This window comes from Electrophorus electricus, chromosome 7 (assembly GCF_041902795.1).
Source record: "Electrophorus electricus isolate QZ-2024a chromosome 7, ASM4190279v1, whole genome shotgun sequence".
NCBI lineage: Eukaryota > Metazoa > Chordata > Actinopteri > Gymnotiformes > Gymnotidae > Electrophorus > Electrophorus electricus.
In genome coordinates, this window is record NC_137503.1 from 26,645,974 (window position 1) to 26,670,932 (window position 24,959).

The 24,959-nt window shown below is 39.1% G+C and overlaps 2 protein-coding genes across 2 annotated transcripts; both read right to left on the reverse strand.

The window, feature by feature from the left end:
• Positions 1 to 793: 793 nt before the first annotated feature.
• On the reverse strand, positions 794 to 11,671 carry si:dkey-177p2.18 (phospholipase B1, membrane-associated). Its single transcript, XM_026999031.3, has 15 exons — positions 11,338 to 11,671; positions 10,659 to 10,749; positions 10,432 to 10,490; positions 10,185 to 10,252; positions 6,740 to 6,783; positions 6,450 to 6,570; positions 5,698 to 5,749; positions 5,415 to 5,495; positions 4,960 to 5,025; positions 4,630 to 4,721; positions 4,089 to 4,170; positions 3,341 to 3,442; positions 3,051 to 3,146; positions 2,655 to 2,726; positions 794 to 2,542 (listed from the first exon to the last, which is right to left on the reverse strand). Exons 1-15 carry the CDS (start codon positions 11,452 to 11,454, stop codon positions 2,399 to 2,401), a joined length of 1,287 nt encoding a protein of 428 aa, XP_026854832.2. The 5' UTR covers positions 11,455 to 11,671; the 3' UTR covers positions 794 to 2,398.
• Positions 11,672 to 13,871: 2,200 nt separating this feature from the next.
• sel1l (SEL1L adaptor subunit of SYVN1 ubiquitin ligase) lies at positions 13,872 to 24,244 on the reverse strand. The gene is made up of 21 exons (XM_026998952.3): positions 23,518 to 24,244; positions 23,245 to 23,291; positions 22,752 to 22,968; positions 22,138 to 22,305; positions 21,713 to 21,818; positions 20,006 to 20,168; positions 19,706 to 19,759; positions 19,552 to 19,611; positions 19,115 to 19,196; positions 18,844 to 18,998; positions 18,516 to 18,572; positions 18,348 to 18,416; positions 18,186 to 18,263; positions 18,036 to 18,098; positions 17,763 to 17,850; positions 17,279 to 17,427; positions 16,990 to 17,155; positions 16,706 to 16,780; positions 16,276 to 16,448; positions 15,795 to 15,923; positions 13,872 to 15,478 (listed from the first exon to the last, which is right to left on the reverse strand). Exons 1-21 carry the CDS (start codon positions 23,615 to 23,617, stop codon positions 15,272 to 15,274), a joined length of 2,406 nt encoding a protein of 801 aa, XP_026854753.2. The 5' UTR covers positions 23,618 to 24,244; the 3' UTR covers positions 13,872 to 15,271.
• Positions 24,245 to 24,959: the final 715 nt, after the last annotated feature.

Consider the following 24,959-nt stretch of genomic DNA (forward strand, 5'->3'; position numbering starts at 1 on the left):
TTCATACAACTTGCTCTGTATATATCAGGTAAGGTAAATGAGAGCAAGCAGATCACATGGCTGATGATATAGAATGAAACATTAATGAAAGTCAAGGATTCAAGTTTGGTTTATTTGTCACATATATAGTCATACACAGTATAACTCGCAGTGAAATGGATTCATGCTTGGTTTTAAGTATACAGTCTTTGAGTACATTATGATCAATCTGTGCTTCTATCTCTACATTTATACATTACATTTATTTTAAAAAAGCAGACATGAACTTTTGAATGTATATAAAATCCTGTCTCATCCTTAGAGTGGGTGGTCATATCTTTCCTCTTCATCTTTGTCATTTACTATCACAATGTTGGGTTGGTTCACCACTAGTTGTTTATCTGTCTAGATTTGGAGGTCCTATGGGGTCTTAGCCTTATTACTCTCTACTAGGTGACAGACACATTGTAGACAACTTTGTTTGCAATGTTAATGAGTACATTAGGGTTTACATTTTTTTTTTTTTACACAAGTTTTGTAAAACCATTTCTTGAGTGTTAATTTATAATTGGGTGACTGTCCTATCATACTACAATAAATTATTCAATAATCTGCAGAAAGAGCAATAAGCAGAATGTTTTTCATGTTTAGCTTGTCAGTCATATATTATTGGCTTGCAGGTCATATGACAAATCAATACTTGTCATAACATGAATCTGGACAAGCTTTGTTCTCCATGCTGCTGTAAAAACCATTTTTTAGCCTACAATTTTCTGTAAAACTGTCACTGCAAAATTCTGTCTGTGTGTGTGTGTATATATATATATATATATATATATACACACACACACACACACACACACACACACACACACACACACACACACACACGCACACGCACACACACACACAAAAAAAAAAACATGTATAAAAAATGGTGAGATGGAATAGCTCTTGTTTCTTGTTCAACCCGTTATTCTTTCTTTGAGTGCCCCCTAGAGGTTACTCTCTGTACATACTGATTTCCCATGACAGGTCGTTAGGCAGCTTATGTAAGATACAATGTTCCACATTTTCTCACAAGGGAGCCTTTATACAGTAAGCCCAAATCAGAATCTTCTGGTAATTAACATTATAATAACATGATCAACCAACCAATAGAAAACCAATGCCATAAAAACAGTCTTAATATTAGAACGGCAACAATGTAACTGTGCGATGCTAGGCACCCCTATAAACATACAGGTTACAGTGTTGAGATACTTTTGTGCTTTCAGATCAGAATAAGAAGGCATACACAGTTAAAATTTAATAAGATGCTTGCCTGATAGTTGTTAATACCATTTCCCAGTCTCAAATTTCCTGTTTTACAACCTACCAAGATTCTAATCAAAGAGACAATAAAGTAGGTTGGCGTCAGCACCAGCTGACTGTTTGCCCTGTATCAAATGACAATGTAACTGTTTGCTCTAGAAAAGGCCAGCAGTGAATGAATGAACCTGATGCTTTTTATGGAACCCACCTGTATGGCCATATTTGTGATGGGAAATAATTATCTCTGACATAAAAGGCTTTCAGAATACAGTGGTGCTACCAGACATGATCTGTCCTCATTTCAGTGTATTATTTTTAACACTTAATGAAGCCATTTTCTAGAACAAGAATACTTTGATTCTTAAAAGACAACATATAAAAGAGCAAATGCATGCATACCTGTTCCAAAAGCTTTATTTGTAGAGACCAAAAGCACATCTCAGGTTACAGCATCTGAAAGCTATTATCTAATTTCTGTGAGCATTAGGTAGTTTTCATACAACCTGCCTTTAACCACACTCTTAAAAGCCACTACACTTTACTCTAAATAGTCAGCTCCTTTGACCTCTCAACCATAATGCATTTTCAAGCTAACCTCTGGCCATTTTTGCTCAGATGAGCTTCAGTTAGCTCACACAATTACCTTACCTGACTAAATCAATTAGTGCTGCATTAGCTCAAGCTAAATGCAGTCTGCACCTGCTGCCGCCCCTGGGCTGAAATGGAGCACATCCAGTTAAATAGATGATAGATGGATGGATGGGCCAGGAAAGATTGTTGGGTTAGTGCACACAATGTTCTCAAGCAGATGGTTCTGTTTTATCATTGCAGGAAGATGACTATCACAAAAGTAAGCAAATCAGCTGTGGTGACTTTTCTACATGCACAATTCTACGACTTTTCCTCATTACTACTTCTCACATACAATTGTATGTTTTTTCCCTTCCTTTCTTTTCTTCTAAGCTGTGAATATAACATTGTATTGTTCTTTGCTGGATTCATTTGAGAGTCCATTCGAAAAGAGAAAAACTAAAAGTGCCAGTGGTCGGTATTACTCATGGCTGATCCATAGCAGCGATGGTCCCTGATGCTTCATCTACAGGTTTTAGAAGTAGGTCATGTTGGTGGCCCACCAGAGGAGAACGAACGCTAAGGTGAACATGGTAGTGTGGAGGCCTGTAGACACAGGCATCCCAGGCTGAGAACCAGCCTTGACAGCCTTAGGTTTAGTATAGATGTAAGGGTGGTCCTGAGTGTAGTCCGTGGAAGCAGAAACAGAGGGGGTAGCATTCAATATGAGTCCTAAATTCTATGTAATAGCAATAAACAGCAGTAGTATTAAGAACAGTAATGGGTCTTACCACAGGAGGACAGATGAGCTGAATTGGGTTTGAAAAGCTTTCCACAATACATTTCTCCCCTTCAGGTTGAAACTGCATGCATGACAAAGGGAATTATCATTTTGCATGGAATTTAAGATTAAATTTTAGATTATTATAAATAAGGTTTTACATTATTTCTAGGATTTAAAAGATCTGAAATGTGTGTCTAAATGCTTACACACACAAAATTTGAATTATAAATCCTACTAATGGAAATGTAAATCTTCAGCTCTGCACCCTAAATAAGCACAGATTGCAGCTCAAGGACCTAATGTCCAGTGGATATAAAAGGGATTTTGCCAAGTACACCAAGTAATCTTGTTAAAAATATTCCCTTAAAATAGTGGAGCGAGTGTGAGTCAACATTAATCCCACCATGTTGTTCCAGAGGCCCTTGGCCAGCTCCTCATGTCCTTTCATGGTGAAGTGAAAACAGTCAGGGGTGAAGAAGCTCAAGTCAATCTTTCCATTCTTACAAGGAGAAGAACAGGGTGTAAGAAAATATTAACCTCCTGCCTCCAACCACACACACACACACACACACACACACACACACACACACGTGTACACACACAGTACCTTCTGTTCTTTATCAACATCTGAATTTTCAATGGACTTTTATTATTGCATTACATGGAGCTATCAGCACACAGGGCATCTCTTACCGAAAGCCGCGGAGGATCTGTATGTTTTAGAAATGGCTGAAGAACTACAGCGAAGTCGCTCTTAAAGAAACGGTCAGTGTTGAGAAGCTGTTCCAGAGCACTCTGAGACAACAGATAGAACTCAGTTTGGCCTGTTGTCAGCACTACTATCAGTTTATAGGATGCAGGTTTAGAGGGTAAACTCTCCAGCTTTATTAGAAACATCTGCCATGGGCCTACATTCATGGGACACTTTATTAAGGACACTTATATTACAGGTGTATTGTATGATTATACTGTAATTAGCCTGTTGACATGTGCATAATAACATAAGACACCCTTTATCTTATTCATCATTGGTCAGTTCCTGATCACAGGATCATTGCTGGTCAGATGTTATTTGAGCGGCAGACCATTCTCAGGGCATTAACTCTGCACTGGGTTGTGGGTGTGGCCCTGGTAAAGGTTTAGCAGGTAGAGAGCATTGTTGCTTGGGCTTGTACATGTGTCACTATGACTGCTCAGATGACAATGACCCTGTGATCAGAAACTATTGAAGATTATTAACAAGACCTGGGAGATGTCACATAAATTGTACATAGCATCAGATGGGCATAGCATGATCAAATAACCAATTCATAAATTAATCAATTAATCAATTATTAAAATATGACAGATTAGACTTAACGTTTGTGCAAAAGCAGACAACACTATAGGCCCCACCAAACAATCTGGTGACAGTCCATTCTCTGATACAGGACATGCATACCTGGAATTGTAGGTTGACCTCTATCAGCTCCTTAAGATCAGCAGAACCTGAGGCTGGCTTCACCAGACAGGAGCAGAAGGATCTGGGATGATTGGAAAACAGAAGTGCCAGAGAATAAGAGGCAGTAACAGTTTGGAGCATCACAAAATGAATAGATGAACTGAAGGTTAAACATCTACCAGAGACTAAAATCTCAGTCATTAATTAGATTAACCTTCAATATGCAGCATTAACAGCCTTATGTTGGTAGAGCTATAGGGCAGATAAAATGTTACCATTCAATCAAGGCTTTAATTTCAAGATGATGTAGCTCAACATTAAAGCACAGTTTTGTGTAATATGGTTTTGAATGTGTACTGTATAAGAAAAATGATAGATTAACTGGAAAAGTAGTTCAAAAAGTAATTGAGTGATCTAATATTCTTCTGTTGTTGGGCAAATACTTTTAATATCCAGTTTGTATTGTTAATATTTTTTTCACTTTCCAAACTACTAAGAGGCATCCAGTTCTGAGGAGCAGAGAAGCATAGAGTAGGCCTACCTCTGGAGCAGACAACCTAGGGTGGGCTTCTGTACCTCCCGCAGGCCCTCCATTGCTAATATCTGGACTACATTAACTATCATTCGGGGCACCTGCTCAAAAACAAAAGGAAGTCATGCAGCTTATGCAAGGAAAACACAAACGTCTGTGAAACATAACTCTCAGATGGCTTTCATTCTTTTTTGTCAGTAAAATTGATGGTCAATAAACATCTCCTTAAAGTGTCTATGATCCTGATCGTGATTGTTAATAGCATCATCTACACGATATGACTATATGGCTTAATTTTTCTATCTTGCCTCTCTAGAGACCCTTTAAATACTCTATTACCTCATTCATCAGCATCTCCAAGGACATGGACATGTAGTGTATGAAGTTCTCCACTGAAAAAAGGGTCTGTGTATGCAATGAGAAGAAAACAAATTAAGTATTCCCTTCTTCTATAAGAACATGGCATATGTCTGGATTTGTAAGGGTACTGTGCTATTTGTAAGAGCTGATGTATAATGTCTGTGGATACCCCATTTTGTGAAATATGTTCAGGTATATTAGTCCTACTAGTCCTAAGAACAACAAAGCCTCCCCTGTCATACAGATGACCATGATTTACATTGTCTCATCACCTGAAGATTTTATTCATAAGCATCTCTTTCATATGCTGAAGAGTACAAAAAGTAAATGTCTACATAGTGCCACACAATTTATAAGTTCTGTAAAATACACAACAATGTATTTCATGCCATTTTCAAATTATACTTTTACGTGGTGTACCATGAACACAATACCTTATCTTTGCAGTAATCACAGATGTCATTCATGCCAATGAGAATAGTGAGCAGTTTCCAGTCCTCATCAAAGTTAACATCCTGTAGATAGAGATTAAGAGAATTTTTTTTTTAAACCATAGATTTTTATTTGCTTCCGGTTCAGATAAGAAATGTACCAATCTCACCTTCAGCACTCTAATTAAGTAGGCACTGTAAAGCTAGACATAGTAATATATTAGTAAGGACAGTCCATAGCCTGGAAGCACTATGGGCAATACATGAATTACATTTTGGTTCTCACCTCATTTATTTTCAGGGTGTCAATCAGATGTCGAGTTTGTTCAGGTAGATTACTTGGAAGGAAAAACAACACATAGTTAACACTTATGAATCATAAAATAATTGTATTATATAGTTTAAGGGTGCCCAACTGTAGTCCTGTAGAGTTAGAGCCCTAATCCCTAAAACCTGATTTAATGCAGGCATAGAACTGTGTAGCATTTTAATAACTCAGTCAGGTGCACTGGAATAAACTTTTCCAGGACATGAGTTCCCAGGACTGGACTTGGTCACCCCCGATTTAGTGGTTATGTAATACAGAAAATGTAGAAAACATGTACACACGTCACACATCCAGGTGCACTTCCTTTAACACTTGGATCTCTAATAAGCAACACGTATGGTTGTTTTCTAAATACACACTATATACACACTATTACTGCTACTGTTTTTTAAATAATTTTTTTTTCTTCATTTTCCCCCAATCCTCAGCATTTTTATGGCTCTCTCTCTCTTTCTGTACCACAGCACACAGACCTTTGATGTGGGTATAGCCTGTTAGTGCATATTCACCACAAGAACATTAATCAAACAACTCTGCTAATACAACCACTTACACATTCCTTTAGCTTTCATTCTATATGTGTTCTCAAAAAACCCCATCCATGGACATCTTCAATCTGAATATCAACTCAGATATGTTTACACTGCCGTCACCACTTATACAAGACATTTGGGGGAGTTTATTATGAAGAATGGATTAGTGATACGTACAAGGTGTTGTGCCCAGTAATGGCGAGGTTAAAGCCAGTCTCATTAACTGGAGCTGGAGTTCCATGGACAGTCTTGCATGGAGCAGGGCCCACAACACTGGGATTGAAGAGCCTGAGGAGATCTGCAACACCCAGAATAGCACAATCAAGATCTATGTATATAAAAAGTCCTAAGAACAACAAAATACTCTGTAGTACACAGTTATGTCCATTGTACCATGTTTTAAAATTGCAGTGGAAGTGGGATAATTCTTAATGTTTATATGCTGAATAACAGTAAATGGTACTTACTTGCAAGTGTTATAACATCTTGAAAAGTCCCATGGCCACCAATGCTACAAGAAATATTCTATAGTGATTTAAGTGTCATTAGGAAAAAAATAATTCACTAGGGTAGCTAAGCATTAGGTTCTACATTCATATGAGGAGCAAACTTATAAATAAATCAATGAGAATAAATACACAAATAAATAAACACACCCATTGCTGAAATACACAAATAAATAAGCATTAATTAGGAAATAAATAGGAGACATTATTAATAGTAAAAAGATTTTAAATGGAAAATATTCCATAGTAAGTTAAAAATAAAAAAAATGTTTCAAAATATTTTGGGATAAGAATTCTAAAATTCTTTCTTGTGATACCTTATTAAATTCCTTTCTTAAAAGACCTTACTGAGTAATAGCATTATCTGATGATATTAAAAGTAAGACACTTGAAACAAAAAATTGCTTCCAAATCAGAATTCTTCATGACTGACAAAAATGGTGCCTCTTTATACTTGAATGGCCTATATAACATTATGTATAGGTCTGATCCCAGCAACCTTTAAAAGAAAACCTCAGCCTTCTGCTGATAGCAGATTGATATTTTCATATTCTCTCACATTTCACTTGCAACTTGCTTAAAAATAAGAGTTAATGAGGCTGAGGTCTGATGGTGGAATAAGGCACTCGCTAGTTCTTATTCTAGGGGCCTTTTTAACAGCCATGTCTGCCTGTTCATTACCAGAGTGTCTACAATGGCGCTGCAAAAAAAAAGAATATCGTAGTTCTGCTTCAATAAGAAAAAATGCACTTTAGGTAAAGCGTAATTATGGGTTGATCTATATTCAAGACTTCACAAATCACAAGTCCATTGTTGTGCATTTTCAGTGAATTCCAAGGCTAAAAGCAAAGCACAAGCCTCAGCTGTAAGGCAGGAACTTTGTCCTGGAATGCAGATGCCATTGGGCTGGTGCCCAATCACTAGTGCAGCAGACCCACAACTGTACATTTCATATCTATCTGTGTATATAGGTGTATAAATAGGATATCTGCTTATATCTTGTATCTGCTTAAGCTCATTCTTAGATATAAATAGGAGTTATAGCCTTCATCAGAATTATAAACAATATACAAATAAATGCAAAGACACACACACACACACACACACACACACACAATATTATATATATATATATATATATATATATATATATATATATATATATATATATATGCTTAAAGTATACAACAGAAGTGAGTATACCCTTGTGCAATATCACTTAAATGTCAAATGAATCAAAATTGGATCACTGTACAATAACTGCATTACAAATTGAACAGTAGGGTATTTGTTCTCATATAAGAAAAATGAACATTTTATATGTATTATATTAAAAATACCCCACAGTATGAATTCAATACAACAAAGGTCAGTACACCTTTCATTACTGAGATTTTACATATTTTATTTTTCATTTCTTCATTGTTGATGACAGACTCAATCCTCCTCAGCATGTGTTGTACACATTTCTGGAGAGATGTTCTGCCATTCTTCAGGCACCATTTTTTCTGCTTCTCTTTGGTGGAGGGGCTGTGTTGCTCTATCATTAATTTTAAAATACTGCAATGGTGTTCGAATTTACATCAGGTGGAATATTTGAGCAAGTGATAGTTTTCACTTTTTTCTTCTTTAGAAGCTCTTTTGTGTGATTTTGGCAGTGATTTTAGGATTATGATGATGTTGGAATATTTCTCTTCTGCCAAGCATCTGGTGACTTGAAGTCATCTGGTCAGCAAGTATTTTGTATATCCACAGGTATTAATGGTACCATCTATAAATGTCATTCTATAAGTCATGAGAACTCAATAATGCTGTTTTGAGTTCCATTTTTGGGCTTATAGGTTGTTAAATTCACCTAACAACTTTTTTACTCATGCAGCCCCGTCTCTTCACACTCCACCCTTGTGGCCATGTTTATGCCAGACACACTGGACTGAGCCAAGCAAATTTATCTTGGTCTCATCTGACCAACAATGTAGTCCTAATATTCATCAGGGTTCTCACTATGTTCATTTTTCATACAAAGTTGAATCTCGCAGTTTTTTTGCTGTAAACTTATTCTTAGTTTACAGCATTTTTTTTCACACCTGCCTAAAACATTTGCACAGTACTGTAAATATAGATATTAAAACCACTGAGAGGTCAAGTGTGTAACATTGATTATATCATTAAATTGGCAGTTGCCAAGGGGTGGGATACATTAGGCAGTAAGTGAACAGTCTTGGAGTTGATGTCTTGGAAAAATGGGCAAGCATATAGAGCTGACCGACTTTGTCAAGGACATAATTGTGATAGCTGTACAACTGGGTCAAACCATATGCAAATCTGCAGGTCTTGTGCAGTTCAGCCAGAGTGCCAGTGTTGACCACTGATCACTGCTGAAAGCATCTACCATGAGCATGTGAGCATCAGAACTAGATCATGGAGCAATGTAATAAGGTGGCCTGGTCTGATGAATCATGTTTTCATTTACAACATCTGAATGGCAGGATGTGTGTGCATCTCTTACCTGGGGTAAGAGACCATGCATGGAAAGAAGGCAATCCAGTAGAGGGAGTGTGATGCTCTGGGCAATTATTTATTTTGAAACCTCAGGTCCTGTCATTCATGTGAATGTTACATTGACATGTACCACATACCTAAGTATTGTGGCAGGCCAAGCACACCCCTTCATTGCAATGGGATTTCTTAATGACAGTGGCCTCTTTCAGGGTAATCCACCTGCCACACTGCAAAAATTGTTTACGAATGTTTTGATGAACTTGACAAGATTTCATGGTGATGACATGGTCTCCATATTTCCCAGATCTCAATCCAATCGAGCATTTGTGGATTGTGCTGGAAAAACAGGTCCAAATCATGGATGCATCACCTGGCAATTTTAAGGACATACCGCTAATGTATTCGTGCCAGATACTACAGGACACCTTCAGAGGTCTTATGCCTCAACAGCTCAGAGCTGTTTTGGACCTATTAGGCAGGTGCTTTTGGCTGATCGGTATATAATATATTTTTAAAGTATGTTGTAATAAAAGATGTTGAAGCATTAAAATGGCAACAAAGTACAAAAGGTTTCTAGAAAATCAGTATGTTTTCAACATAGCCTGTTCATCAGCTGTGCCAGGAAAGAGTTTCTGAGAGTTTCACCTCTTAGAACTTCAGTGGCAGTTTTCTTGAACAGCTGGTGAAGGACCTCTGTCTAAAATTACCTGTACTTCATTGAAAATTTTACTACCACAACACACACACACACATTTATATATATATATATATATATATATATATATATATATATATATATAATGTGTGTGTGTGTTTTGTGCAATAACATTTTCTGTGTACCTTACGAAACACACACAAACATATATATATTTAGCAAAGCAGAAATAAATATATATATAGTTACCTCCATGAGACATGACGAAATTCAATAGGTATACCAAGTACAGTGGTTGCATTTGCTCCAATAGCAGTCTACAGTGATACAATAGGTAACATTGTAATGGTCAAGCTTTATTTACTGTTTGGTATGTATGATGAAGCTGTCTACATATCTGTTTGATGAAGTACTGCATTTTGGTAATAAATTAACAATGTCAAATTAATTCAATGTGAGACAACCGAAACATGAAAAGGAGAGCAGTCACACTCACCGTCAATGAATCCCCAAGAGCAGCAATGACTTTAATGTCTGCTGCCTTAACCAGTTCAACTATAAAACAAGGACATTAAGTGATTACACAAGCAGAGCATTTGTAGCAGGAGTATAAAGTCTCATTAGGTGAATTTAACACTTATAATAAGAGCATAATTGAAGAGTAGCTACCTAGCACAGCTACCTAACACTAATCTGGTCAATTTTTAAATACCACCTACATACCTGAGGTGGGTATGGAGGAAGAAGGGCTCATGTCTGAACACCAGAAAGGTGGATGTTTAAAGCTAACTGGCCTGGTTTTCTCAGGATATACCTGTAAAAGGTAATACAAGTATTTAAGAACACCATAATGTACAAATGTAAATACAGTTATATGTATTTATTTGAAAAGGACCTAGTGTCTCAATTCTAGCAAGTGAAACTACAAGGTACTGCAAAAGCCTTACAAATGAAATTATTAAATGCATGTTTATTTCAATCAGTGGTGTAAAAAGTACTGTAAAATCTTAATCAAGCAGAAGAACTGTTACTTCTGACAAAATGTACTCTGAGTAAAGTAAAATACCTTTCCTAAAATGGGCATGATAATTCAACAATCAAAAGGAGAGGAAATTAAACAGATGTGCAAATGGGAAAAATATCCCCATTGAAAGTAGTGCTATTAAATTCAAAACAACTAAATTAAAAGAACTCCAGTGTGACGCTGCTTTTAAAATCTCAATTATTGAAAACTTACACTAACAAGAAAATCTGTATTTTATTATTTTATACCTTTGATTTTAATCTATCAAAACTTAAAACGATTAAAACACTTCAGGGAGTTAGTCTTTACACATTGAATGAATCATAGCAATACACAAAGAAAAACAAATAATTGACACAAACAACAACTTGACTGAACCTTTCTGAGGGCTTCTTCACTGTAGTAGCTAAGTCCTTCCTCATATTCCCATCTCCATTCGTCCCCTTGGGGAAAAACAAAACAAAACAAAACAAGATACCCTTGTCCCTTAGTCATGTCTTAAACTGTTAGAAAGGCTAAACCTGATAGGGCCCCACTGAGCAGCAATAGAACTAAACAAGGACTAAAACACAAACTTCAGCTTTCAGCCGTCTCATCCCAACTCAATCACTGGTGTGTTAGACAGCACATGTGGGCACTAGGAGCAGTGGCCGATGTCTGACAAGCTCTGGTCACTTCCAGCACTTACCTTTGACAGGACACGAGGCTAACAGGCAAGTTGCCATGGTTATCAAATGCCACTTCATGGTGGATGGTTTCCAAGCGGGATTTATAATGGCTGTGTACAATGGGAGCTCCATTATATCAATGCCCCAGATCTCACACACCCAAAACAGCTGAGTGACAAAGTTCAGGCCCACTGGCATAAAGCATGCCAGTCTCACACAGCCACTGCAACATGGCCAACTATTCACAACTTTGGACATGGGGCACAGGTCAAGCACAAGCTATGTTTTGACTTGAATGCATATGATTTTAATGCAGTGGTGAAGCACAAAATTTTGGGGCCCCGCCCACAAGAGGGAGGGTGGAGGCCCTTGTTTATTTTTGTTTTTTTAATCTACAACCCCACTCAGCTTGAGCCCTGTGTCCCAGTACCTGAATAAGATGTTTTTTAGGGACTAAAGTTACCCAACAGTCTCTCCCCAGATGCAGATGGCTTCATTGCTGAGTGGTACAAATAATGTAAACAATTGAGTTCACCATCATTGTACATAGATTCTGATAAGGTGGGTGTTTCTATATATAGGGTAATGTCACAATTTGTTTTTCATAGATCTACTACTGATATATTCAGGCAATGTACAATGGATTGTGTGCACATATTAAAATTAACAGGAGCATAAACTTGCTCTATTTGCCAATGATGTACTGGTATATTTATTAGTCCATGCAGTCTTTACCAAGGTTACTAACTTTTCATGAAGAGTACAGGATGCTCTCAGGGTACAGGCTCAATTCTCAAAAGACCCAAATGATTATGTTTAATTATGACCCACCCAATTATATTAGAAGGAATGAATTTACCTGGGATGCTCATAAAATTAAAAATCTTGGGGTTAACTTGCATAAGGAAATTCCAGAATTATTCTATCTTAATTATAGTACTTTAAATGCTGAGACAAAGTCTGGCTTGTTAAGATATGTCATTCCTTAACTGAGCTTGTAGAGTTGAATCTACTGCAATGAATATTTTAACAAAGCTGCTTTATCTTTTTCAAACTCTTCTAGGGGAAAGGCCAACCTGACAGTTTGTTGCATGGGATAAGATAATATTAAGTGTCTTGTGGCAAGGGAAAATGCCTAGGATTAGATATAAAACATGGCCATTACCAAAGGAAAGGGGGAGGATTGAACCTTCCTTGTCTACACAATTACAATTATGCAGCTCAGTTACAGCCTTCAGTCTGTTGGTGTAACCCAACATGTTTAGCAAGATAGCTAGAAATTGAGAGAGCCGTGTTTAACAGAGCTGATAGAAGCTATAATCATATATAGGAAATTAAGGAAGAAACTGATAAGAATAATTGTGAAGAAAGAGTTACCTGCAAAATTCATCTAGGCTATTAAAATAATGCACATACAACACAGGTTTTGTCCCAAATAAATTCAACAATAGATTTAGGCCTGGGTTGGAAATGGAAATTTAAATTTTTTCACATTTGTAAATAAGGGAACCTTCATGAACTTTGAATTATTACAGATGAAATATTGTTTGGAAAAAGATGCATTTTCTGATATCTCCAAGTCTGGCACTACTTTAATCAAAATGTGGCCAAAGCATCAAAGATGAGTGAAGGAGGATTTCAAAAGTATTGTTGTTTACATGTAAATTGAAGGAGTGTAACACAGATAAATACATTATTGTATATAAGGGTTTTCTTCTGGCAAAATTGGAAAATAAAATGTATGGTAAAGAGAAATGGGAAAAGGAGGGTGACATGCTTATTGCAGAAGAGGTTCGACATAGAACGGAGTACAATAGAAATCATCTCACTCAGCCATGTAGAGGGACCTTTCTTGGAATACTACTACGCACTTTTTTGTCATACCCTGGCAACATCATCATCCAGGTTTTACAGGATGGTAGAGAAAGTGTGGGGGAAAATAATGATGCTGACCATTTTCATGTTTTGAGAGTTGCATAATTCTCATTCCCTTTTGGAAGGGCATACATAGAAATCAAGAAGACAGTTTTGGAAAGGACATTACTTTTAAATAGCAAAGATTGGAAATTGGCTCTCACTCTTAGTAGCTAGAAAAAAAAAGCAATAAGGAGAAAATGTTTAAATCCAGACCCACCCACTTAGTTTTTAAGGAAAATGCTGGAAAAGCTTTGTCCTAAACATGGAGAAAGGACACTAAGGATTTTTCATTGTACATTTGCAAATGAGCATATACATTTCAGAAAGTGTACTGAACCGAAACCCACGGACCATTTTATTAGTTTCTTGTGAACTTTTTTAGCCACACTGTGCACGACTGTGTGGAGTCTGATGAACATGTATTTTCTTTATAACTTTTCACGTTTTATAAGTTGTATATGAAAAGATCAGCTAATTGACCATTACAGGCAGTACTCTGGCACATCCCAGCAGGAAAAACATGATTCTGATTACTTTACATCCTATACAGTGTTTCTTTAAAAGTTTACAGACCACACATATTGCTATGTTCCGACATGTATTGAAAAAAAAAAAAACCTTCCTATTCAAATTTCTGATTCCAAAGTGACAAAGTAAAACAAAGGTCTCAAAATCAATACCTAGAAAATGTAGGTGACTTTATACCAAAATGGTGTATGCTGCAGTCTTCAGTCTTTCAAAAAGCAGTCACAAAACTTTAGAACCTCATCAGACACTGGGATTGGAAAGCCATTTTAAATTGCAATAGTGCTGGAAGTGCCTGAGAAAACTGTACCTTTTGATTCGGTTATAACAGATCTATAAGAAATTAAAGGGCGGTATTATAAATATTTGAAAAGATGAGCATTTGTGACCATCAAAAAAGCCTTCAAACAGCAACTATGTCCACTAGTATGTGTATTACTTCAGTCAAACAGTTGACCAATTATCTTTTTTTTTTTTTCTTTTTTTTCCTTTTTTTTTTAAATTTGTGCCAGATTTAGCCAACATGAAACATTAACAGTAACTACTGCGCTGGCATAAAATGTTTGTGATAATTTACAACTATAAATTAACCAGCAGACGGTGTTTTTAAAAAGACTTTTACAAACCAAGCACGTCTGCCAACAAGCCACACTGGCTAGCAAAACAAGTACTAGGAAGGCATGCTAATAGATTTTTCCCCCAGTATTTGACAATGTGAGGTCCAGTGTGTTTCACTTTTTATTCAGCAAAGGTGTGGGCCAGGAGGTAAACAAGTGTGAGCCACACTGATGTTTTTAGAACCATCTGAACTGGTGCATGGGAACATGGCAACAGAATCAGGTCCTTGGCTTCTAGCACAGTGGCTAAGGGGAGTCCCCAAACTTGTGAGTACTAAGCAGCACAAATAAATGACGCTTCAGCTGGTAATACCCTGAGCCACACACTTTAGAGATAGCAAGTCATCCTTTGTTTTTGCACTCCAGTTTGCTTCTATTACTTCCCACCTTCCCCGGTTATCCCCCCACAAAGCTCAAGGCAAAGGAAGAGGATCATGGGAGTCTAGACAGTTCCTAGACCTAATACTTGGAGGAGGTTAAGGCCTGCAGCTGGGTGGAGGGAGCTGTTGTAACTGTCCAAGAAGAGCAGATCCTTCGCCCTTGCTCTCATGTCTCCAACATCTCTTGCCAGGCTGAGGCCCTCTCTTAGTCCTGGTTGGGCTCAGCGGCAGCCTGCTCCGGCTGGGCCACAGGTCTTGGGGGTGCGGGGGGGACTCTTGGTACAGCCTGGTGCTGCCTTTGCCGGTATGCAATGACTGTGCCCAGGAGTAGAGCAATAACAGTCATGAGGTAGAGGTCCCACTCAGGACCCAGCAGCTGGTCCAGATCCACCTGAGAAAGAAGCTCCTTCAGCTGCAGGAAAAACAGAGTGGAGACACAAGACTGGTGTTAGCTACCTTCCATTTAAAGCCATTTGCCATGTTACTAGTTCTAAAATAATTTTTAAAACCAACGTTCTTATGATAACTACTGGGAAAATGTGTAAAATACTGTCACTCAAGCCAGGGCAATACCGACATGCTAAAAGAAGGGGGGGGGGGATGTAAAACACCCAAAATATACACCTTCCTTCTGACATACAACCAAAAAAAAGAAAGCTTCCAGGTCATCACCCTCAAACTGGCACATTGTTTGTACGAGTGTGTGTGTGTGTGTGTGTGTGTCTTACATTAAGCTCCTGCAAATACTGCACTGTGTAGATGAGTCCCAGTTTGCAGAGGGCCAAGAACACGGGAACCTGTGCATCAGGACTGGCCTCTGCAGCCATGTCATAGAAACGCTTAGCCAGGTGTATGTCCTGCCAAAGGAAAAACAGTCAGCATTGAAGCACACTACACATCTGTGTGTGAGAACATGCTGGTGGATTGGGGCTCAGGCTTGGATGATGTGTTTATTATGAGTTTAGGAAACTAAAACAAAATAAAAAGAAAGGTCATTCAAAACCTCAAAACCATGCACATGCAGCATCTTCTGCAATTAAGTACATTTGACATGTAAATCTAACCTGGTCATTTATCATTAAAGATGACTGCATTTATACCCACTTCCTACAGTTACCATTTTCTTTTAGAGTAAATAGGACAAGCAAACAGTTAGGAAATGCATTTAGCTAAGCAAACATGGGACAGAGAAGAGGTATCTGCATGTACCTGTTTTATGCCAAGGCCTTTCTCATGCATGTAGCCCAAGTTGAACATGGCCTGGGCACTGTGTTGCTGCTCAGAGGCCAGTCTATAGTGGATGACTGCAGATTCGTAGTCCACATCAGTGCCATATCCATAGAAATGATAATCACCCAGCTTAATTCTGGCCACTGTGTAACCTGTGCACAGCCATAATCCAAACAATTACCATAATGTCAAACAGTGACAGTAAATAAAAATGACCTTCCCAATCTTGTAGGCCATATTAAAGATTAAACCATTTTTTAATAATTATCATCTACAAAAATGTTTGCTGAAGCAGCTGCTACAAATCTATGAGGAGAAAAAAAAGACTAAAACCCAAATAACTGTGGGGAGGGGGGTGCAGATCCAGAGAAAGAATAAAAGCGAGAAATATATGGCTGAGAAGTATAACCTTGGGCAGCCGCTCTGGTCCAGTGAAGGAGAGCACGAGGGTAGGTTTCGTTGTCACTGAAGAGCCGGGACTGTTCTGTAACATGCACACACATGCATGCACATCAGGGCTATACCTGCAGCGGGCTACTTTAACTTACAACAGCTTGTTGTAAAAAGAAATCAAAACAAAGAAATGGGATCATTTTTCTGTTTGACGTATTTTGACCTTTAGACAAACATCAACTAACACCAACACATTTATCCTGTTGGGACTCCCCACCCCTGGTGGCATGAATGACTCACTCTGGTCGAGGATGAAGGCCACATTGCTTTGAGCGACCTCATAGCCCTGCTCAGCTAGTAGCAGATACTGAACTAAAGCAGAATCCATGTCTCCATCTTTAAAGCTGCTGTAGGCCATCATCAGCCTCTCGGACCACCGGCCTCGCTCACACACATTCTTAAAGAGCTGTTCACACACACACACACACACACACACACACACAGTAGGAACGTGGTGTCACTGAGAAACCAAAGAGGGAAAGAGAGAAAGACTTTACCTTCAATACTGAGGGCATGGGTAAAGGCTTACCTCCACAGCCGTGTGGCAGGAGCGCATGACACCTGTGCCTGTGGCATGCATCTGGGCCAGGTTATAGAAGGCCAGAATATGACCTGCCTGGGAGGCCAGGTTAAAAAACTTCAGTGCCTGCTTGTAGTCACGCTTAACACCGATACCATCTGAGAAAGAGAGAGACATATGGAGAAAAAGTGTCCTAAAAAGAAATAAGAATCAGACTCTTGACAGATCCAACTGCCATAGCTAACAAACAACTTAGATGGACTTAGCTATCAAAAAATATGTGTCAGCCACAATAGAATGTGGACGCATGTTTCTCATGGTGACAAACAACTAGGCAATTAAACAATTAAACTCAATCTATGAATAAGATAATGGAAACAGCACAAAGAGGTGAAGGCCAAGAAGAGTAGGGGAAATACCGAAAGCAGGAAACTCGCAGAATAACAGACATCAGACTGTGAAGTGACAGAGACCCATGCGCATACACACTCACTGTAGTACATAGTGCCCAGCTGTAGCTGTCCATCTACCCAGCCTTGTTCTGCAGCCTTCTGGAAGTACTTGAGTGCCATATCATAATTCTGCAATAAGTACCAAAACACACCGTGCACTCATTAACTTCTTGGTGTATGAAGCAGGTAAGCATTACATAATTCAGTGCAGGATGCCAAACTATTCTATTCACTTTCACAGCCTAGGAAAAACAGATGACTGGAGTAAAGCACTACTGGTGAAGCATAAGACAACATGAATCCAAGACACTCACCACAGGAACACCTCTTCCATAGAGGTATGCCATACCAAGCCCACTCTGACCAACTGGATTACCCTGAAATAATGCCACAATGTACAATATGTAATAGGTTACAGTGAAAAGTAGAAACCAGCACAGCTAAATAACTTTCCTGGAACTCACTTGTTCTGAGGCCTTTTTGAAGTAAATCAGAGCCGTCTCATTGTTCTGGGGCAAAAACTCACTACCCTCAGAGTACATCTAAGGACAAATTAAAAACATTTCAGCATGTCTACATGACAAAGCAAAACAAAACCTCTATGAGCTGGCAGTCATTTAAGTTACCTTCCCAAGGAAGGCCATTGCATGCGTGTTGCCAGCGTTAGCAGCTTGGTTGAAGTATTCAAAGGCTCGCTACGAATGAAGGACAAAATGGCAGTAGATTTATATTGCTATAAACAACAGCACAGAGACTTTAAAAAAAAAAAAAAAAAAAGGTTTCCAACCTCTTACCTGATGATTTTGTTCTACCCCTCTGCCTCCGTGTAAGTGCAACTGACCCAAACCCACCTTGAGAATGGAATGGATCAGAACAAGTGAACACAGTAATTATCATACAACTCTTCCTACCCAGACACCTACGCAGAACTACAGCATCAATAAAACTGTTCCAGAGACAAATTGTGGTGAACAGAGGAGGCTACAATAGACATATCATTATTCTCATCTGGTCACATTATACCAGCAATTGTTTCAGATAAAGTGCAATAAAAATAAATGACCTGATATACTGTATTTTTTAAAAGGTAAAGAAAGCAGAGAACTGATATGCAGCCAGTACCTGAGCTTGCACATCCCCTTTTTCAGCTAGAAACTGGTAGTACTGGATCAGGTCCTCCTCCAGCATGCCGCTGGGAGACCCGGAGTTCTCCAGCTCATCAAGCAGACGGATCCTCTGCACTGCGCTGCCCCCAGTCAGGGACACATCACTAGCCACTGCCACACAGAGACGCAGTTTAAAACTGTCCAACAATATGGGTTATGTTATGGTCTTATCTGGCAGCATATATAAGCCATTCTGAGGTGGACTTAAGTTGGGCACAGATTCTTACCGTGATTGGCCACCAGCCTGTAGTGAGTGAGGGCAGACTCGCAGCTCTGAGGCACTCCAACCCCTCCCCAGTATCTGTAGCCCTAACACAGATGCCACACCATGTGTTTGGCAACCCAGACATGCTCTGTGCTATCATATACCACTTCTCAAACTACAGGACCAACACAACCAAAGGATTATGTTGTAATGGTAAAACATCTGGTCACCATGGTCCAACATAATAAAATAATGAGGGTAATAATGATGATGGCCAACAGAAATTTGCAATGGGTATAACATTAGGGGCATAACCTCATCACACTAATAACAGAGATATATTCATGCACTCTACTCATTAAAAGAATCTCAGCATTCAGGCATACACTGCCTAAATGTGGATGAGATGAATCAGTGCAGTCTTATACAGCATATACAGAATAACCACAACTTTCTTACTAGAATCATGTGTGCAACCAGGTTTCCCCCTAGAGCTCCAAAGGTGTAATAGACCAATGCCTGTATTGGAAAGAGAAAGTCTGTTAGCCAAATCGTCACCTGGTAATGGCAAAAAAGGTAACTATATAAAAATATATCATCAGTGATTAAATACCTTGGCTTGACTGGAATTCACCCCTAATCCTGCTGCATATAGAAAACCAAGAGCCTGATGGAAGACAGGAAATGAAGAACAATTAAACTGGTGGTCAAACATCTGTTAATACTCACATGGCAGAATTTTTTTAAACACACTTTTGGTGCTTTACCTCAATTTTCACAACACAGTCATTTGATAGATAATCTGTATTTTACATATGAATCTGAAAACCTGAGGACACTGCTTTTTACTAGTCAGTTTCTCAACAAGGTTCAGACAAAGAGGATGTTTAGTCACTTCAGAAGAGTTCATTACCATCTGTGCTTTTGGGGAGCCCTCGAGTGCCAGCTTCTCAAACAGCTCCTTGGCTTGCGGAACGTTCTGGGGCATATAGTCTCCAAACAGCATGGCATATGCCACCTTCTCCATGGCCTTGGTATGCCCCATGCCTGCCACTTTCAACAAGTGCTCATATAGCCTAGAACACGGAAAACAGGACAAAGCTAAAAGGCTGAAGATGAAGGCACCCATTAGCATTCCCCAAACCCACACATGTCAAGACAGAAGCAACTGTCTGGTCATTTTTGAGCCCCTAGTTTTGTGATGTTCAGCAACCACATTTAATAATGTTCATCTATCCATGTCATTAAGGTTCCAATTGTGAACACGCTTTACCAGTAGAAAGAAACTCAAAACTTTAGGCACCCCTGAACAAAATTTCTATTATTGTGAATAACTAAGCACGTTAAGGATGACAATTTCCAAAACACATACAATCTGAGCATACATGACATTTTTTGGAAAATATTTTAACGATTACTTTTTTTTCCTGTCTTTTAAATTTTCAAAATGAAAAAAGGAAAAGCAAAGGTTTGGGCCCCCTGCACAGGTAGTACTTAGTAACACCCCTCTGGCTGGCTATCACAGCCTGTAAACACTTCATGTAACCAGCAAAGAGTCTCTGAGATCATGCTTGGGGGATTTTTGCCCATTCTTCTTTACAAAAGCCTTCTAGTTCTGTGAGATTATTGGGAATGCACTGCTCTTGAGGTCTACACAATCTTTTGAGGAGTAGTTGGTCAAGTGGGCTGTGAAAGCCAAAAAAACCTAAGCTTGCACCTCTTGAGGTAGCCCATTGTGGATTTTGACATGTTATCCTGTAGTAGATGTGGTGGTGGTGCACTGCTCTAGAATCTGCTAACTCTTTCTGGTGGTCTTTTGCAGTGAAACATAGGTTTTGCCTTTTCAGTAAGAGAACAATTCTCCAAGTTTTCCAGACCTCAACTTGCCCTCCACTGCTAGATGATGTTTTAATTAAAAATCTAAGAAAATGGCTACCTGAAAACACTTTGCCATCTTCTTCTAGCCTATGCGGGCTTCAGTTATTTTAACTTTTAGAGTGCTAAGCAGGTGCTTAGAGGAGCGTGTGGTTGCCAGAACAAGGGTTGAGGAGTCAGAGTGATTATAAAGCCTTGAAATTTGCATCACCTGGGCTTTCTTAACCATGGCTGTAAACAAGCTAATTAAGGTTGGAGAGCCAAAACTTTGCATAGTGCTCCTTGACATTTTCCAACCCCTCTAAAATTGTACAAGTCAAAAATCATACAGTAATCTTGCTTAAAATGTTTTGTTTTAAGTTCCATTTTTATGCCTTTTTGAGACAAGTTCATCTTCCACTTAATTAACCATTTGCAGTAACAAATTACCCAGGGGTGCCAAAACTTTCACATGTTACACTATTGTGAAATGATTCAGTATAATTAAACTTCAAACATAGCTATACATGTCAATCACTTGAAGAGATTCCAGTTGTAGCAGCGTTCAACTGTCTACCCCGTTTGTTGTGGTTATTTTCCTATTAAACGTGCATAGATTTTCCTGGTCTTCATATTACAAATGTTTGGTTTCATTGCAAAAGTCAGAGCATCGATTCAAACCACCAAGATATGAAATTAGCCTACATGAGTTCTTCGGTTAATTTAATGGTCATGGGAGCAGTGAGGTGGCCTAGAGGGCACTCACTCTTTTTTCTGGCTCTTTCGGCTGGTGCTGTTGATCAGCTTGATGGTAGCCTGATACTGCTCCTCTGCCTCTGCTACTAGCCTCCTCTGCTCTGCCTGCTCCTCCGCTGTCAGGGAGAAAGGGAAGAGCACGTGCTCACATGCTGTCTCATCGCTATGCAACATGAGCAGCAAACTAAACAGGCAAGGTCCCACTCTAGAAATATGGACTTTACTGCAGATGCATATTTGGTCCAAGGTGCAGACCTTGTTTGTAGCTTCAACACAAAGACCATGGTCTTGGGTTTTTTAGCAAACAGTCGCAGCAACATAAGAAGCTATTTTTATATGAAACACCTGCATGTTCATATCCAGATTCATACTGAACACACAGAGTTTGCCTCAGTGGTCATGTACAAGCATTAAAACTAAATGTAACAAACTCACTTTCACAGAAGCCCCATTTTTTATCGTGCTCATAGTCGTAGGTGGTGGCGCACCACAGTCTCCCATCCCTTCTACCCTCAGTGGTGCAGTCTGAGTACTCCTTCCCCAGAAAGAGGAAAGGAAAGAGACAGCGTTCCCCAGAGGCTGTGCCACCTATCGCCACAGGAACTGCACCATCATACAGAAACCAATGAGGCATAGACACATTACTCCAAAGCATCCACAGGCAACCAATCATACACATGGTCATGCATGAATGGTTACAGTTCTCAAAAGTGACAGAAAATATTACATGAACAAGAAACAAGTAACAAAAGAAATGACAAGGTTATATCATTATGACATAGAAATCCAAAATCACTTGGAAGAAAACCTAAGGGCTGCAAAGTTGCAGAAGGGGAGAAATATTGGTGCTAAACATTCACCAGCGCATCACTGAGAACTCAGTTCCTTCTACACAATCAAGAACAAAAGAAGAGTAGCAACCCTGCACCCTAGCTTCCAGGTCTAAAGACCTGAGCCCCTTTAAAAAGCAAATCATAAAAACCACAGACAAATGTTACAAGCACAGCCACCAATGAGTGCCAGATACGTTTCTTCCCATTTCTACTCACCCTCCTTTGGCTTTGCACCTGTTGGAGGGGGCTGACTAGGAAGGTCTTCCTTTTCAACCCCCTCAACCTCACTGTCAGCTCCCCTGTCTGTTACATCATCCTTGAGCTGGAGCTCCTCTGTGGTAGGGGAGGCTTCCCTGATGGAAACAGAATGCCCTGCCACTACTCTGGAGCCCACAGGAACCTCATCCTCCTCTGTGTTCTGGTCATGAAAATACTGGAGAGAGGATGCATGCCTCGATGAGCCTCACATTTTGTCATATGTACAAACCTGCAGTGTTCAGCAATAGGACACTGGCAACAGGCCCAAAATTACGTTACTAAGTGACTATACTATGATTATCTCCAAAAATTAAGGTAACCATCATGCACTTTTTTCTCTTATAAACAAGCAAACAATACTCCACTATTATGGTATGGGCCTTCCATATTTACACCAACAATAACTCACTGGCAAATTCTGGCAATATAACTGTTCACACTTTTGTATTACCTGGGAGGGATCAGCGTCTGGTACATCATTGGCTTCTGGTCCCACATCTGTAATAATTTCATATTTCAACGTGTTTAATATTTTTACTTGATCAAAATCAGTCATCTAATTCGTCCCAGTGACTAGCATGTTGCATTAGCAAGACAGCTTTAAAAAATATGGGCTCAATTAAATCGTAAACTAATGTGACAAGCTAACAAGGCTAATGTTAAGCTGCTTGGAATAGGCATTATCGTTTTAAAATAGATAGCCATCTAGGTATGTCTCACTTACCAGCTGTCACTTCCAGGGTGACAACCACCACTAAGATTAAAAGTATCCATGTCTTTTCTGAAGAATGCATGATGCCTTTTAACCCCCCCATAGCCAGCATGTACACACCGCGTGAACGAATAATAATCCAACCTATCTGCTTAGGTTAGGACATCACTCAACTTATGTTCCTATCCATACAAACAGAAAACTGTAACCACCAGGTGTCTGTCTGTGCATAACCAAGCTAGCAAGTTAGTTAGCTAGCTAGCGGTTAGCAAGGTAAATAACGTCTAACAAAGCATAATACTGCTAACGACTCGAGTAATCCATACAACGACCATTCAGAAAACAGCAACAGAAGATCAGACACCTAAATAGCTAGCTAGGTAGGTTAGTTAAATCACAAACGCCTGTCTAGGTTAATGTAGTACCGAGTAGGAAGCTATACGATGGTTAGCTGGCTAGGTTAGCCAGCATAGCTAAGAAACATTAGCGAATATGAACGCTACAGTTCACATACAACGTTAGCAGGTGTTAATTTGTTGACTGAAACCAGCTTTCTTCCACTAAGCCTAGTTTGAATGCACTAAAAATCGAATACGTTGGCAGTCACTCTCCACAAACTTGTTTTAAAAAAAACGGTGGATAGCTAACTTCTCCAAACTCAGCAACAAATAATAAACGCTGGTCTGGGTAGAGGTTCTCGAATTTCGTCAGAACGCTGTTTCCACCGTCCCTCGACATCATACACACAAGTTCCTAATTCTCCTGATCAACCAATCCTGAAACGCGAAGAAAGACAGCGGCCAATGGCTGATCTTTACATATCCCTCTGTCCAATCAAATGTGCACACACATCCAATTTATGGGGCTTGAACTGTGCAAAGGGAGCAGCTACGTACACGACAGCTCCTGTAAATAAATAAGGAAACGCCTTCAAAGCATCTGGGGCTATTCCAGTAAGCAAATGTAGAGGCTAACTCACAACAATAAGCGTACGTTAGTTGTTCTGGCAACGCTGTGAGGCTAACCTAGGTTTACTAAACGTAAGATAGATATAATCGGTGCGAACAGAAAACATCTAGAGTTATAGAGAGCTGCCACTTATTCATGTCTAGATGCGCCCGCGGGAGTCCAAAAAGAATGGGAATGAATTGAGCTAAATAGCTAAAGCAAAAGAATAAAATAGTTTCTTACTACTTGGCCAGGGTCTTCCTTTTTGCTATGCAGAACTATGTATTACACAAAATAGCGAAGTAAATTTACCTGTATGTTTTTTTTTCCTACACTAAAGGGATTTGGGCAGTAGGACGCTAGCATTTATGCTACTCATACTGTTGTTAATGATTTGAGCCCGTTTAAAACATCCTAAAACTATAATGTTCAGCTGAAGCAATCTTTGGAACATTTCAACTACTCTTCATGAGTCAGGGTGTTTCGATCTTGGTTCAAACTAAATT